At 37.0% G+C, this 16,940-nt stretch overlaps 1 protein-coding gene across 3 annotated transcripts in view; it reads right to left on the bottom strand.

Moving 5' to 3' along the window:
• Positions 1 to 16,720, bottom strand: part of KLHDC2 (kelch domain containing 2) — a 36,120-nt gene extending 19,400 nt beyond the window's left edge. The window contains exons 1-2 of one of the 3 annotated variants that reach the window (XM_003756385.4): positions 15,853 to 16,720; positions 10,075 to 10,154 (exon numbers count right to left, since the gene is read on the bottom strand). In XM_003756385.4, the coding sequence (XP_003756433.1) occupies positions 10,075 to 10,154; positions 15,853 to 16,026 (254 nt within the window). In that variant the 5' untranslated portion in view covers positions 16,027 to 16,720. Of the gene's footprint in view, positions 1 to 10,074; positions 10,155 to 14,738; positions 15,615 to 15,852 lie in introns of those variants that run through there. The other 2 variants (XM_012549157.3, XM_031952821.1) reach the window with 2 other exon arrangements.
• Positions 16,721 to 16,940: the final 220 nt, after the last annotated feature.

Here is a 16,940-nt window from a genome sequence, read left to right as displayed (position 1 = left end):
TTATTTGACTTTTAAGTCTTTGTTAATTTTCGACTACTACCACATACCTAATAGATTTCCTAATAAGACAGAAAAAGAAAATAACAAATTTTGGACAAGATGTGGAGAAAAAATAAGACATTAATACACTGTTGGTGGAGTTGTGAACTCATTCAAGTAACCATGGGTAGAGCAATTTAGAACCATGTCCAAAGGGCATTCATGCCCTTTGACCTAGCAATACTACTGCTGGGTCTATATCCTAAGAGATAGAAAACAAAGAGAGAAAGGATTTATATGTACAAAAAGTATTTATAGCAACTCTTTTCCAGAAAAAAGAATTGGGAATTGAGGGGATGTCCAAAAGTCAGGGAATGATTAAACAAATTCTGGTATGTGATTATGATGGAATAACTACTATGCTATGAGAAATGATGAACAAGATATTCTCAGAAGAACTTAGATTTCCATGAGATGATGCAACATGAAATAAACTGTGCAAAATAACAGCAATATAAGATGATTAGGTATGAATGACTAACTATTGTCAGGAATATAATGATCAAAGACAACTGAATGACTTATGAAAAGTGCTATCTATATTCAGAAAAAGAGCTGATGAATATATGAATACAGAGTGAAGCATCCTTTATTCACTTTCATTTCATTTGAGTGTTTTGGGTTTTTTTTTGGTATATGTTTTTGTTTACATGACTATTATGGAAATGTTTTGCATGACTACACATGTATTGGCCAATATTGGAGAGGGAGGAGGGAAAAGAATCAGGAACTATAAGATTTTAAAATGAATGTTAAAAAGTATGACTGGGAAAAAATAATATAGAAATCCATTATGCTAAAAACAAAAACAAAAACAAAAAATCCGAAACCAACAAACAAAAAAAACCTCTTCCACTCTGCTTCTACATGTACTATCTCAAGTTTCAGGGGTTTTGTGCAGCTGTTTTCAGAGATATTTCTAGGAACCAGTTCTTCCAAAGTGGTATGATTTGAGGAGAGATATTTACTAATATCCGGGCCTGTGAATGACCACAAGCATTCTTTTCTGCCCTGGAATTGTGGATAGAGTACAGCTCCAAACTCTGATATATTAGTGCTCCTCACCCTGGCTCTGCCACTTAGGACTGTGCCCCAAATCTGAGTATGGCCAAAGCAACAGAGCCCTGCCTCAGTACTAGCAAAGAGAACTCTATAATATTCTTTTGTTCATTTGTCTGACACTTTCTGTCTATGGGGCTCTGAAAGTTGCTGATTCAGCCCAAATTCTGCTAGGCCCACAGGTGTGCTGGCATGGCTTGTGATGGCCAATGCTCCACTCTACACAATAGCAACATATCTTTCTTGCTGTTGTCTCAGGGTGCAAAATTGCTTCACTGTATCTTTTTGCAGCTTTTGCCACTTTAGAATTTGTTTAGGTATTTGGAGGGGTTTAGGGTTTAGTCCTTGTCTTGACTCCACTATCTTAGTTCTACCTCTTTGATTCTTCTTTATTAGAATGATAAACCTTTTATCATCATACTATCCTTTCAACTGTTCAAGTAAATTTATCTATATCTTTTGACTTCTTTGTTTGTACGGGAGTTTTCCTCAGGCTGGAATCTTTTTATTAGGAATAATTGAAGGGAAGCATCTAGATGGTAAAGTAGATAGGTTCTTCTGATTCCAGGGCAGGTGCTCTGAATCCAAATCCCATTTCAGACATTTGATACTTATTAGCTGTGTGATTCTGGGCAAACTCTTAGCCACAATTGCCTTGAGCAAAAAAAAAAAAAAAGAAAGAGAGAAGGAATAATTGAAGGTTCAATTAAAGGTCCAGGTTTTTTTTTTCTCTCCATAGGACAGACTCAGTTTTTCCAGGATTATTTTTGGTTGTAAGCTTATTACTTCAGGAATATTATATTCCAAGATTTCTCAGTTGCAGTAGAAAATCATAGGTCTTATGTGATACTGAATGGTTCCTTGATACTGAGGTTGGTATTTTCTCGATGCCTGAGGTATATTTTTTTTGACTTAGGTAATCCAGATTTTAGGTGTGACATTCCTGGGACTTTTTCTTTTGGAACTTCTTTTAGGGAGATATTTTCTATTTTTTTCTATTTTCACTTTGCCCAATATATTTGCGGAGTTTTCATTTGAGTTTCCATTTGATTGATGAAACTTGTCCATCTTTCTTTTTTTTAATTATGCTTTTCAAGAAACCAATCTTTCTTAAGTGATCATTTTTGGTCCTATTTTCTAGGAGAATTTTGGGATTTTCTATCTTTTCATTCTTTCTAAGAAAGTTTTGTATCATGGAATCTCTGATTTCTTTTTGGTCTAATGAAATTTTCAATGAGGTTTTTAATTGGATAAGGTTTTTTTTAATATTTCATTTTTAATATGCATTTTTTATGAATTATGTTGGAAGAGAAAAATCAGAGCAAATGGGAAAAATCATGGGAAAGATAAAAAAAAACATAAAAAAGAAGGAATCACAGCATGTGTTGATGTATATTCAATCTCCTTAGTTCTTTCTCTGGTTGCAGATGGCATTTTCTGTCCAAAGTCTATTGGGATTCCTTTGGATCACTGAAGAAGAACCAAGCCTTTCATAGTTGATCATCACACATTCTTTCTGTTATTGTGTACAATGTATTCCTGGTTTCACTCAGCATCAGTTCATGTAAATATTTCCAGGCCTTTGTATAATCAGTTTGTTCATCATTTTTTATAAACAATTATCTTCCATTACAATCATGTATCACAACTTGTTCAGCCATTCTCCAACTGATGGGCATCCATCCACTCCTTTTCCAATTCTTTGCTACTATAAAAAGAGCTGCTAAAACATTTTTGCAAATGTGGGTCCTTTTCCCTCCTTTTTGATTTCCCTGGGATACAGACCCAGTAATGGCACTGCTAGATCAAAGGGTTTGGGCAGAGTTCCAGATTGTTCTCCAGAAACAGCTGGATCATTTCACAACTCTATCAACAATGCATTAGTTTACTGATCACAAAATAGAAAATTTCGATTATACCAAACTGACAAGTTTTTGTACAAACAAAACTAATGCAGACAAGATTAGAAGGGAAGCAATAAACTGGGAAAATATTTTTACAGTCAAAGGTTCTGATAAAGGCCTCATTTCCAAAATATATAGAGAATTAACTCTAATTTATAAAAAATCAAGCCATTCTCCAATTGAAAAATGGTCAAAGGATATGAACAGACAATTCTCAGATGAAGAAATTGAAACTATTTCTAGTCATATGAAAAGATGCTCCAAGTCATTATTAATCAGAGAAATGCAAATTAAGACAACTCTAAGATACCACTACACACCTGTCAGATTGGCTAAGATGACAGGAAAAAATAATGATGATTGTTGGAGGGGATGTGGGAAAACTGGGACATTGATGCATGGTTGGTTGAGTTGTGAATGAATCCAACCATTTTGGAGAGTAGTTTGGAACTATGCTCAAAAAGTTATCAAACTGTGCATACCCTTTGATCCAGCAGTGTTACTACTGGGATTATATCCCAAAGAGATTATAAAGAAGGGAAAGGGACCTGTATGTGCACGAATGTTTGTGGCAGCCCTTTTCGTAGTGGCTAAAAATGGAAATTGAATGGATGTCCATCAGTTGGAGAATGTCTGAATAAATTGTGGTATATGAATATTATGGAATATTACTGTTCTGTAAGAAATGACCAACAGGATAATTTCAGAAAGGCCTGGAGAGACTTACACGAACTGATGCTGAGTGAAATGAGCAAGACCAGGAGATCATTATATACTTCAACAACAATACTAGATGATGACCAGTTCTGATGGATCAGGCCATCCTCAGCAACGAGATCAACCAAATCATTTCTAATGGAGCAGTAATGAACTGAACTAGCTATGCCCAGAAAAAGAACTCTGGGAGATGACTAAAAACCATTACATTGAATTCCCAATCCCTATATTTATAAGCCCACCTGCTAATTGTACAATATTTCAGAGTCTGATTCTTTTTGTACAGCAAAATAACGTTTTGGTCATGTATACTTATTGTGTATCTAATTTATATTTTAATGTATTTAACATCTACTGGTCATCCTGCCATCTAGGGGGGGGGGGGGGGGGGTAAGAGGTGAAAAATTGGAACAAGAGGTTTGGCAATTGTTAATGCTGTAAAGTTACCCATGCATATATCCTGTAAATAAAAGGCTATTAAATTAAAAAAAAAAACAAAAAAAAAACCCAAAAAAAACAATGCATTAGTGTCCCAGTTTTCCCACATTCTCTCCGACATTAATAATGATCTTTTCTTGCTATCTTATTAGCCAATCTTATGAGATGGTACCTCAGAGTTTTTAATTTGCATTTATCTAATCAATAGTGATTTAGAGCATTTTTTCATAAAACTATAAATGGCTTTAATTTCATCATCTGAAAATTGTCTGTTCATATCCTTGGAGAATAACGTGTATTCTTATAAATTTAACACAGTTCTTTATATATTTTAGAAATGAGATCTTTATCAGAAATACTGGATGTAAAGATCTTTCCCCAGCTTTGTGCTTCCCTTTTAATCTTGTTTCTGTTGGTTTTATTTGTGTAAAAACTTTTTTTTATCTATGCCCACCTGCATTTTTGATTTCCTTCACAAGCTAATTGTACAATATTTCAGAGTCTGATTCTTTTTCTACAGCAAAATAACGGTTTGGTCATGTATACTTATTATGTATCTAATTTATATTTTAATATATTTAACATCTATTGGTCATCCTGCCATCTGGGGGAGGGGGTGGGGGATAAGAGGTGAAAAATTGGAACAAGAGGTTAGGCAATTGTTAATGCTGTAAAGTTACCCATATTATTTTTGAAAACATAATGCGATAATTTTGCAACATTAGCCCTTGCAAAAAACCTTGTGTTCCAGTTTTCCCCCTTTTCCCACCTCTCTTCCCTAGATGGGAAGTAGTCCAACATATGTTAAACATAGTAGAAATATATGTTAAATCTAATATATGCATACATATATATACAATTACCTTGCTGTACCAAAAAAAATCAAATAAAACCAGAAAAAATGAAGAAAATAAAATGCAAGCAAACAACAATAAAAAGAGGGAGAATGCTATCTTGTGAACCACACTCGGTTCCCACAGTCCTCTCTCTGAATGTAGATGGTCTTTTGATCACAAGACCATTGGAACTAGTCTTACTGTTGAAGACAGCCACGTTAATCAGAACTAATCATTGTATAATCTTGTGGTTGCTATGTACAATGATTTGGTTCTGCTCATTTCACTTAGCATCAGTTCATGCAAGTCTCTCCAGGTCTCTCTGAGATCATCCTGCAGTTTCTTATCCCACAGTATTCATATACCATAACTTATTCAGCCATTCTCCAACTGATGGGCATCCACTCAGGTTCCAGTTTCTTGCCACTACAAAAAGGGCTGCCACAAACATTTTTGTGCAAAACCTTTTTAATTTAATGTAATCAAAGTTGTCCATTTTGTCTTTCGTAATATTCTCTAGTTCTTTTTTGGTGATAAATTCCTCCCTTCTCCAAATATCTAATAGGTAAATTATCCCCTGTTGTCCTAATTTGTTTATGGTATCATCCTTTTTTGCTAAATCATGTATCCATTTTAACCTTATTTTGGTATGGGGTGTGAGATGTAAGTCTATGCTGAGTTTCTGACATATTGTTTTCCAGTTTTCCCAGCAATTTTTATTAAATAGTGAATTCTTATTCCAGAAGCTGGAGTTTGGGAGTTTATCAAATACTAGATTGCTATAGGCCTTGCTTATTGTGTTGTGTGTATCTAATCTATTTTGAGGTCAGAATTTTCTTTTCTAAACACTTCATTCACCTCACAACTTTCTCCTTAAGAACTTGTATTTAATTTTTTATCTTTTGGTAAATTTCTTTCAGGTATTTATATAATCCTTGTGGAAAATCCATATCTCCCTTTGAGTTTCTGTTTGCAATTAATGGCGACACTCTCTTTCTAGGTTGGATTTTGGTATCTCAGTATATATTTTAATTCTTTTCATTTGTCTGCATCTTCTTTCACTTACTCATTTATCCAGTTTTAATTCCTAAATTGGGGTTTTATGTCAGTGTTTATCTTCAGCTGTGTTTTGGGGTGGGATAGTCAGCCTCTCCCTACATCCTACCTCTCAATCTGAATCACATGGCTCCCATGGTTCCTTAATATTCAGAGTGCTGAATTTTCAGGATTCCCTATGGCATTTCAGAAAATAATGCTAAGTATCCTTTGAAGCCCTGAGTCCTAGCTGTCACAATCTGAAAATTCTACTCCCAAAAACTTGTGGTCCCTTCTGACTACCTTGGGACTTTCTCAAAGAGTATTTTCCCCTCTTGGAGCCTCCATATGCCTATGTCCCTGGCACATCTCTGGTAGCACTGGGAGCTTGTTTTTGGCTCTGCTTTGTGGTTGGCCTTTTTCCATTTTCTGTGGACTTCTTGCTGACTTTATGCAGTTCTTTGGTAGACTCTTTGTCATCATTGGGTCTGGCATAATTTTTACAGTGAGAGTGATAGAGTTGGGCTATTTGCTTCTGCTCAAGTAGCCAATCTTGTCTGGAAGTCACTATCAAGTTTTCTTTAAATTACTTCTCTATGATTTCTAACTTGATATTGCTCATAATCATCCATCATACTTCTTTTTTTCCCCCTGATCATACTTCTTCTGATCATCCATCCATCCATAAGGTGAGTTCATATTTGACTCTGATGTTGCTTTTGGCCAGTATTTCATATTATGTGAAACAAGTAAGTCATATTATGTGAAACACTTTCTGGATTTTTTTTAAAATAATAATTATAAAATTATTATAATGCATACAGATGTCACTTCTGTTTATGTTTCCCATTTTTGATAATGAATTATTCTTTAAATAATTCAAAATTGAGTAGTCCCATTCTGATCCTTCATCATGGTATGAAGTTGATTCTGGGGTCCTGAAAGTGGAGTATAACCTCTAGCAGCTTCTATGTTGGAAAAGATTTATTCATAACAACCCTAGGCAACAGGTTGACACTATTTCCCAAGAACCAGCCAACTGGGTATAAAGAGAAATCATCAGTAAGTTAGTCTACTGCATGAAACTTGATTTTGGCCACGGAAACAAGAAAAACAAAATAGTCCTCATTCCTACTTCTACAGTGATAAGTGGCTTCTTGAAATAAATAATTCATTTAGCCCTAAATCTGACACCTTTTCAAACTTCCCTATTATTGTCAAGAATCCACTATCCTCCAAGCCCACAACAGGGATTCAAATTCAACTCTTCACTCTATATCCTCACTTCACTCTATCCAATATTATCTCACCTATATTCAATCAGCTGCCAAGGTTTTGTTGATTTTATATTTGTAACATCTCTAGCAAATGACCCCCCCTTATGTTCTCTGATACTACCAACACTTTAGTGTAGGGTCTTATTACATGATACCTGAACTATCTTGGTTAGTTTGCCTGACCTAAATGTATTACCACTTCACTCTCCCCTCCCCTCAACTGTTGAAATGATTACCTTAAAATGAAAGTCTGACCATGTCACTCTCCTACTTGGTAAACTCCCTGTCACTTCCACAATCAAACAGAAATTCTTCTGATGTTCAAATTCTTTCATAACTTGCACCGTACCTTTCCAGTATTCTTACATTTTATTTCCAGTCATATTCTCTTCAATCCAGTGACACTGACTTCCTTGCTGTTCCTCATTCCTGAAATGTTCTTCCTCCTATCTCGACCTCCTAACTTCCTTTCAAATCCCAGGTAAAATCCCATTTCTACAGGAAACCTTTCCTAAGCCTTCTTAATTCTAGTATTTGCCTTCTAATGATTATTTTCAGTTTATCCTGAATGTAAAATTATTTGCATGTTGTTTCTCCTATAAGATTTAAAGCTGAAAAGAAACTCAAATGCCATTTAGTCCAATCTGTACTTTTAAAAAAGTACACCATAAACATAAATGGGAAGAGTACATTAATCTCCCCCCTGCCCCCGGCCCCCAGATAATTAGAGTTACGTGACTTACTTGCCCAGAGTCACACAGTTACTAAGTGTTTAGTGTCCGAGGCTGGATTTGAACTCAGGTCCTCCTGACTCTAGGGCCAGTGCTCTATCCACCATTCATCTTTTCTTTAAAAACTTCCAGTTACAGGAACAGGTTCTTCCCAAAGTGGCTGGCTTGACCTTTGGATAAGAGTTAGGAAGTATTTCTTTCTATAAGGTTTAGATTTTATGTGCCTCTTTGTACCTACCAACCACTGCTCCTAATTCTGCTCTCTCTCAAGCAAAACAAATTCTTCTTTAATGTGTCAGTAAAAGTTGCTGACAGATTTCAGACCAATATAAGGAAAAATTCCTTAATTAACCATCCAAATGTTGTGGTTCAGGACTCCCTCTTCACTCCAAGAACCTTTGCTAGAGGTTTTCATATGACTCTTAAGTTGTAAATCCTATACTACAGAATTACCTACAAAGCCAATTTATAAAAATACAATAGAAAAGAATTAAATTTGGGGCAGCAGATAAAGTGCCAGATTTGAAGTGAGGAAGAGCTGACTTAACATCTTGCCTTAGAGCCAGGGATCCTCAAACTTTTTAAATAGGGGACCAGTTCACTGTCCCTCAGACTGTTGGAGGGCCGGACTATAGTAAAAACAAAAACTTCATTTCACAGGTTTTAATTACTTATAGATAAGTTTTCTGAAAAAATAATAGTAACATCTTCCCACTGTGATTGTGATAATACTCAATATCAAGCTAATCTGTAAAATTCACCATTTACCAAGATCCTATGAGTTAGAAGCATAAGGGTCTCAAGAATACATTAAAATCTTATGTGGGCCTTTAAATGAAGAAATTTGATAACCCTGGGTGAGGGGGATAATCGTCCTCAGACACTAGCTTTGTGACCCTGGACATTTAACCCAGTTTGCCTCTCTTTCCTTATCCAATAGAGAAGGAAACAGCATACCACGCCAATATCTTTGATAAGAAAACCCCAAAAGGGGTCATGAAGGCCAAACATATTAAAAACAACTACATGACAACAATTTAGAGAAACATACATATTTTGTCAAAATCAATTTATCCTGCAATACAATACCCCTTCATAATATTCTTTTTGTAATAGTTTATTTCAAAATTTATATAATAAGGTTTTTAAATTATAAGAAAAAAGTAAAAGTCCACTAAGCTCAATAAAATAGGATATAGTTTCTCTTTTCCTACCAAAAAGATTCCAGAAACTATGCTATTTTCATTAAGGGTACCCACACTTAATATTGATTGTAGGAGACTATACAATCTAGACAATTTTAAAAATCATTTCTCACCTCCATCAGCAGATGTAAATTGTCTATATCTTTTATTCTATAATACACTGACGTTTCTTTATCTGTGGCCATGGAACCCTCAAGTACATTTTTAAAAAAAATAATCAGGAGCAACCAAAGTCTAGAGCTAAAGTTCTTAACCGAAGATCTGTAAATTTTAAAGGAAAATATTTTGGTAACTATTTCAGTACTATTGGTTTCCTTTATAATCACATGTATTCTGTGTCTTTAAAAACATATTAGGGGCAGCTAGGTGGCACAGTGGATAGAGCACCAGTCCTGGTCTGGAGGTCAAATCTGACCTCAGACACTTAACACTTCCTAACTGTGTGACCCTGGGCAAGCTACTTAAGCCCAATTGCCTCAGCAAAAAAACAAAAAAAAAACAAAAATAAAACACCATTATTCTAAGAAGTCCTAAGCTTCACCAGACTACCAAAGAGGCCCATGAAACTAAAAATGATTAAAAACTCCTGGCCTAGAGTAATTTCTTAAAATTCTATAAGAACCACACACAAATACACACATAAATACAAATACACGCACACACCGCAATAATTTTCTCCCCCCCTCATTGATTTTCTAAAGCATATTAACATAATCCATTGAAACGTTCATTTAGTGGAATTTTGTGGAACTTTTAAACAGTTACTTTTCCCTCTAAAAGCTTACACGGATTTTTCATCCCTGACCCCATTTCCAAATAATATTTAAATTTACCATCTTCCAGTCTCCATGTTGTAAATCCATATTTCATCTCTAGGCAGATAAAAATCATAAAATCCTCTGACTTGAGCATTCTAAAAAAAAAAAACAAACACACACACATAAAAAGACTATTAATTTAAAAGATAACCAGTATTTGTAGATTTTTATCTTAAATAGCTATTATCACTTTACTTCATTTCACAGGTTTTAATTACTTATAGATAAGTTTTCTGAAAAAATAATAGTAACATCTTCCCTCTGTGATTGTGGTAATACTCAATATCATGCTAATCTGTAAAATTCACCATTTACCAAGATCCTATGAGTTAGAAGCATAAGGTCTCAAGAATACATTAAAAATCTTATTATATTTTTTGCCTCTGTACTAAATGTTCTGCTGAATGAAGGTAGAAAATCTTCCCCACTATAACTTTTAATATTACTTAATGTCAAGTGGACCTTCACTAGGAATAGCTATTCTTTTAAACCTATCTACACAAATAATTATCTCACTAAACACAAGGCTTTCCCAAACCTTTATATCCCTCCTTCAAATCTCCCATTATTCCATCTCTCCTCACCTCCTCAGCAGAGACCCTTGCCTTGCACTTCACTGAAAACAATGAAACCACTCACTGAGTTCCTTTTCAGATCCCATCAAATGCTTTTGGCCATTCTTTCCTCCATTCCGGTTTCCTTTTGTCTCACAGCCCCTTTACAAGGGATCATATTCCATGATGTCTGCCCTATCAACTCCACTCTCACTTCTCTTTAATCACTTAGCTGTGATTATATATAAGTCCTTTTCTCCATCTTCCTTCAATTCCTAAATTTCATCTGTTACCAGAAACCTTTTTCAGTCCCCCTTTAAGCTGGTGCCTTTTATCTGAGATTACATCCAATTTATCTTGTCTCTATCTTGTTTATATATGTTGTTTGACAGTTGTCTTTGACACTAGAGTTTGAGCACCTTAAGAAGAGGGATTGAAATTTTGCCTTTGTATTCCTAGTGCTTAGCACAACACTGGCAAATAGAAGGCACTCCCATAAATGTTTGTATACTGAGTGATCTGGCCAAATCAAAATTTTGTTTTGCTTGATTATATATAGTTGTTATGAGAGATTTTTTTCTTTTTCTTTCCTTTTTTTTTTTTTTTTTTAAATTAAAGCTTTTTATTTACAAAACATATACATGGATAATTTTTCAATATTGACCCTTGCAAAACCTTCTACTCCAAAATTTCTCCTCTTTCCCCCCATCCTCTCCCCAAGATGGCAGGTAGTTCAATACATGTTAAATATGTTAAAATATATGTTAAATTCAATATATGTATACATATTTATACAGTTATCTTGCTGCACAAAAAAAATCGGGTCAAGGAAGAAAAAAAAACCTGAGAAAGAAAACAAAATGCAAGCAAACAACAACAGAAAGAGTGAAAATGCTATGTTGTGGTCCACACTCGGTTCCCACACTCCTCTCTTTGGGTATAGATGGCTCTCTTCATCACAGAACAATTGGAACTGGTTTAAATCATCTCATTGTTGAAGAGAGCCATCTCCATCAGAATTGATCGTTGTAGAGTCTTGTTGTTACCATGTATAATGATCTCCAGGTTCTGCTCATTTCACTTAGAATCAGTCCATGTAAGTCTCTCCAGAGCTCTCTGAAATCATCCTGTTGGTCATTTCTTACAGAACAATAATATTCCATAATATTCATATACCACAATTTATTCAGCCATTCTCCAACTGATGGGCATCCATTCAGTTTCCAGTTTTTAGCCACTACAAAAAGGGCTGCCACAACCATTTTTGCACATGTGGGTCCCTTTTCCTTCTTTAAGATCTCTTTGGGATATAAGCCTAGCAATCACTTAACTGCTGGATCAAAGAGTATGTACAGTTTGATAACTTTTTGACCATAGTTCCAAATTGCTATCTAGAATAGTTGAATTTGTTCACAGTTCCACCAACAATGTATTAGTGTCCCAATTTTCCCACAATCTCTTCAACATTCGTCATTATCTTTTCCTGTCATCTTAGCCAAACTGACAGGTATATCTCAGAGCTGTCTTAATTTGCATTTCTCTAATCAATAGTGATTTGGAGCACCTTTTCATGACTAGAAATAGTTTCAATTTCTTCATCCAAAAATTGTCTGCTCATATCCTTTGATCATTTTTCAATTAAAGAATGGCTTTCTTTAGTCTAAAGAATTCTTATAAATTTGAGTAAATTGTTTATATATTTTAGAAATGAAGCCTTTATCAGAACCTTTGAATGTAAAAATGTTTTCCCAGTTTATTTTTGAGGGATTTTTTTCAATGAGGGAATGAAACGATAGGCGGGTGGAAAGCTGGAACTTTATTAATTGAAAAAAAAAAGTGAAAAAAATTTCATTTTCTTTTATAGTGAAGACTTTAGTAACTCTTCATTTATATAATTTGTGCTTTTTTTCCCCTAGTGCTGGTGGAATTTTGATGTTTTCAATTCATACACTATCATGAATCTGCCCTTGTCATCAAAGATGATCTCTTGGCACTATGACCTATGGTCACAGAACAGGACCAAATAGGAGCAAAACAAATCAGTTCCATGACCTTAGCCCCAACCCCAATGGATAGGATCAAATATCTTCACTATATTTCAAGAGAGTCACACAATGAGAAAAAGCATTCTTCGCTATCAAATGAGCCAGCTTTCAGTTTATTAAGTGCCTACTATCTGCTATGCAGCAAATATACAAAGACAAAAATAAAACAGTCTATACTTGGAATAGTTTATATTCTATCTAGAAACACAGTATGTATAAATTTAAAAGGCACAGGGACAGGGTGCAAACCAACAATTTCATTGGTACTGAGAATTCCCAAGTGAGTAGACTTATTCTACTAATGCAGCTTGGTACCTTTTCTGCAGCTTCTTAAAAGAGATGCCCAAATCATGAGAAATTAGAAAATGCTATCAAAAGTCATATTTGAATCGATATTCTGCTGGTTTCATGTCAGCTGTCTACCCACCACCACACTGCTTTTCATTATATACAAAACTAATACAAGATAATTTTATGGGGGAAGACTAGTAATTGGAGGGCTCAAGAAAATTTTCATTGGAGAAGGTGGCATCTAACCTGAACTAAGAGCTAGAGACTAGATAGTAGGCACTAGGGCAGCTAGGTGGTACAGTGGATAGAGCACCAGCCTTGAAGTCAGGAGGACCCGAGTTCAAATCTGGTCTCAGACACTTAACACTTTCTAGCTGTGTGACCCTGGGCAAGTCACTTAACACCAATTGCCTCAGCCTAAAAAAAACAAAAAACAAAAACGATAGTAGGCACTTAATATTATTAATTGAAAGCTAGTTCATGGATATGCCTTGTTGCTACACACAAGAATGACAAGCTGAGAAGGCAAATGGAAAATGGAGTACTGTCATATAAATATATTGGATGGGTAGGCTGGTATCAAGTTGTGAAGGGTTTTAAATTCTAAACAAGGAAGTTTATATTTGATCCTAAGGGGAATAGAGAGACACTAGAGTTAATACTGAATAGGGTCAGACTTGACTTTAGGAAAATCACTAACAACCATTTAACAGAATACTTGTGCTGGAATCAGAACATATGCGTTTATTCAAGATTTTAAGCAATGATAGTCCCATAATAGCTACTATTTATATAGTGCTTTAAAGTTTGCTGCACATTTTACAAATATCTCATTTCATCCTCACAATTCTAGAATTGAGGTTAAGAATGAGTAAGTGCGTAGTATCTTGTAGCTATTAAGTGTCTTAAGCAGGACTTGAACCTAAGTCTTTTTTTTTTTTTTTTTTTTTTTATTTTTTTATTTTTTTATTTTTTTTTTTTATTTAATAGCCTTTAATTTACAGGATATATACATGGGTAACTTTACAGCATTAACAATTGCCAAACCTCTTGTTCCAATTTTTCACCTCTTACCCCCCCCCACCCCCTCCCCTAAATGGCAGGATGACCAGTAGATGTTAAATATATTAAAATATAACTTAGATACACAATAAGTATACATGGACCAAAACATTATTTTGCTGTACAAAAAGAATCAGACTCTGAATTATTGTACAATTAGCTTGTGAAGGAAATCAAAGATGCAGGTGTGCATAAATATAGGGACTGGGAATTCAATGTAATGGTTTTTAGTCATCTCCCAGAGTTCTTTTTCTGGGTATAGTTAGTTCAGTTCATTTCTGCTCCATTAGAAATGATTTGGTTGATCTTGTTGCTGAGGATGGCCTGATCCATCAGGACTAGTCATCATCTAGTATTGTTGTTGAAGTATATAATGATCTCCTTGAACCTAAGTCTTATGAAGCCAATTTTGGTGCTCTATCCATTGCAATGTATGATGCTTCCCTAGTAAAAGGGAAGGAAAGGCATAAGCAGAGACAATACGCTAAACTACAAATAACAAATGAAACTATCCTCATCTCAGCTGGTGAAACTAGTTTTTTTTTTTAGACTAGCCATAATAATTTAATATTTCTATCTTGCTATCACCAGGAAATGAAGCAAAATTACAAAAAAACACATTTACTTAAGATTCATGACAGACCTGTAAAGGCCCTCAAAGGTCATTTAGTTCACAACATCCTAAATCTAAAATTTACAAAAAGCAGAAACAAAAATAACACATTACCTTAACAACCAGGTTGTAAGCTCCTTAAAGGCAAAGATTATGTCTTATTCCTGTGTGTCTATCTCCAGCATAGTTTTGGTCTTACATCACCAATTGCCCACTGGCCATTTCAAACTGGATGTTCTGGAAAAATCTCAAACCCAAAACATATCGAAGAGAAGTCATTTACCCATCCTTCACTCCCCAAACTCTCACTAACCTCGAAATTTCCTTTTTCTTTTTTTCTGGGATATCATTATCTTTACAGTTTCCCAGACTGATTGCCTCAACATTATCGACAATTCTTCATTCTTCTTTAATACCACATAAATCGCTAAATCTTGCCGTTTCAACCATCACATACAACCTCTTCTCTCTCCTCACCAATCCCTCATCACCTCTTGCCTAGATTATTTCAATAGGCTATGGCCTGTAGGATAAAATATTTTAGTTTTTTAAGCTCTTCACAACATGGACTTAATCTTATTTTTTCATCTCATTTAAGTTTTCTCCCCTCTCTAGAAATGCCAATAGGGGAATTTGGACTCTTCCCTGTTGCTAACAAACGATGCCTGTCTCCCTGCTTTGGCCTTACTCACTTCCGCTAACTGAATCCCCTTTTCCTTCAAGATGTAGCTTCAGCACCACCTGAATCCTTTCCAGATTCCCTCAACTGCTAGGACGCTATGTCCCATATCATCAAACTATTCTAACATGTTTTCTTATATTTACATAATATATATCCTTTCTAATAGGAATTGTTTCATTTCCATTTCTTTTATCCCTATCTTGTATACTAGCACAGAGCAGATGGGCTGGCTAAATGAAAGAAGATATAAAGGAAATTTCCCTAACTCGGCAGGGAGGGAGGAAGGGAAAGACAGAGTGCGTGGGGGGAAGGAGGGGGAGAGGAATAATACAAAATGTATTTCAAAAGAATTAATTTCCTTTGTGATGCTTAGCAATTTTATTTTATGCATTCAAAACTATGACTGGGTTGGGGTGGCAGGTTTCCGCCGGACTGACACTGGGGACCTCTAAACACAAAAGTACAGAGTAGCTGCCCTCCGGGGAGGCAGGGGTGGGGCCTGGGACGAGGTAGAAGGCGACACAGACCCGAGCTTTGGTTACCGACCTTGTAGCCGCCCCAGACAAGCATGTGTCGCCCGTCGCTGACTGCGACGTGGCCGCTACGCTCGGCCGGAGTGACCGCCTCGAGAAGCTCCAAGCCCTCCTGATCTGCGGGCCCGGGCCCCGGCCCCGGCGGCGGCTCCGCCACCTGCAGCTCCTCCTCCTCTCCATCAGCCATTTTGGTTTGTTCTTTGTTCAAGAACCACCGACGCCCCCGGACCCGGGGAGACAGAAAAGAAATCCGCCCTCGGGCCCTCTCTGGATGAAGCCGGGCCGGCTTCCCCGCCGCCCTCCGGGCCCCGGAGTTGCGTCAGCGTCGGCCTAGGGCCCCCGCGGGCCGGCCGGCGGCCTTTGCCGTGGGCTCCGCTGTCAGGGGGAAGCAGCCGGGGCCGCAAGGACCCAGAAGCCCCGGGTCCGGCCCCAGGTCGGGCTGCGTCGCTTATCTTCGTCCAGGCCGCCACTGGGACGGCCCTGGCCAGCGTCAAGGGCCTGGCCTGGCCTGGGCTCGCCGCCCCGCGAGAACCGAGTCCGGCCCGAGCCTGAGTTCCGTCGGACAGCCCCTTGTTTATACCTCGAAGCGGAAAGCGTCGGTTCTCCTGGGGCAAATCCTGGACGCAAACGCTGAAGCCTAGCGGTGCCGTCAGCGCCCTCAAGCGGAGGTCCTCCAGGCCCCCTCCTGCTTTTGGCTGGCTTCCCCCGCCCTCCTGGCGCAATTCCCTTTCCCGACCTAGGGGAGTTGTCTAGGTAAACCAGAGCTGAGAGGGCTAGCCCGGGAGCCAGAAAGGCGGATGGACAACCTTCCCAACGCCGACCTGTGAGCAAAGTGTGAGCTAAGGTAGTGGCAGCCAGAGTAGCGGGACGAAGTTGAAGCTATCTCTAAGATTTCTGCCTGGACTTTAGAGAGACAAAGGGGTGGGGGGTGGGGGGAAGGAAGGGATCGTTGAGGGTTGGGAAACCACCTCTTGTAGTCTACTAATGTAGCACTTTTAGGAGATCCTGCTATAACGCCATGCACTGCGTATACAACGAAACAACAGGTGCAAGCAATTATGTTCAAGCAAGATAGAATAAATTTGAAATAATAAGTGAAGG

This window comes from Sarcophilus harrisii, chromosome 2 (genome assembly GCF_902635505.1).
Source record: "Sarcophilus harrisii chromosome 2, mSarHar1.11, whole genome shotgun sequence".
Classification (NCBI taxonomy): Eukaryota; Metazoa; Chordata; class Mammalia; order Dasyuromorphia; family Dasyuridae; genus Sarcophilus; species Sarcophilus harrisii.
Note: the sequence above shows the minus strand (reverse complement) of the source record. Positions and strands in the feature narration are given on the sequence as shown.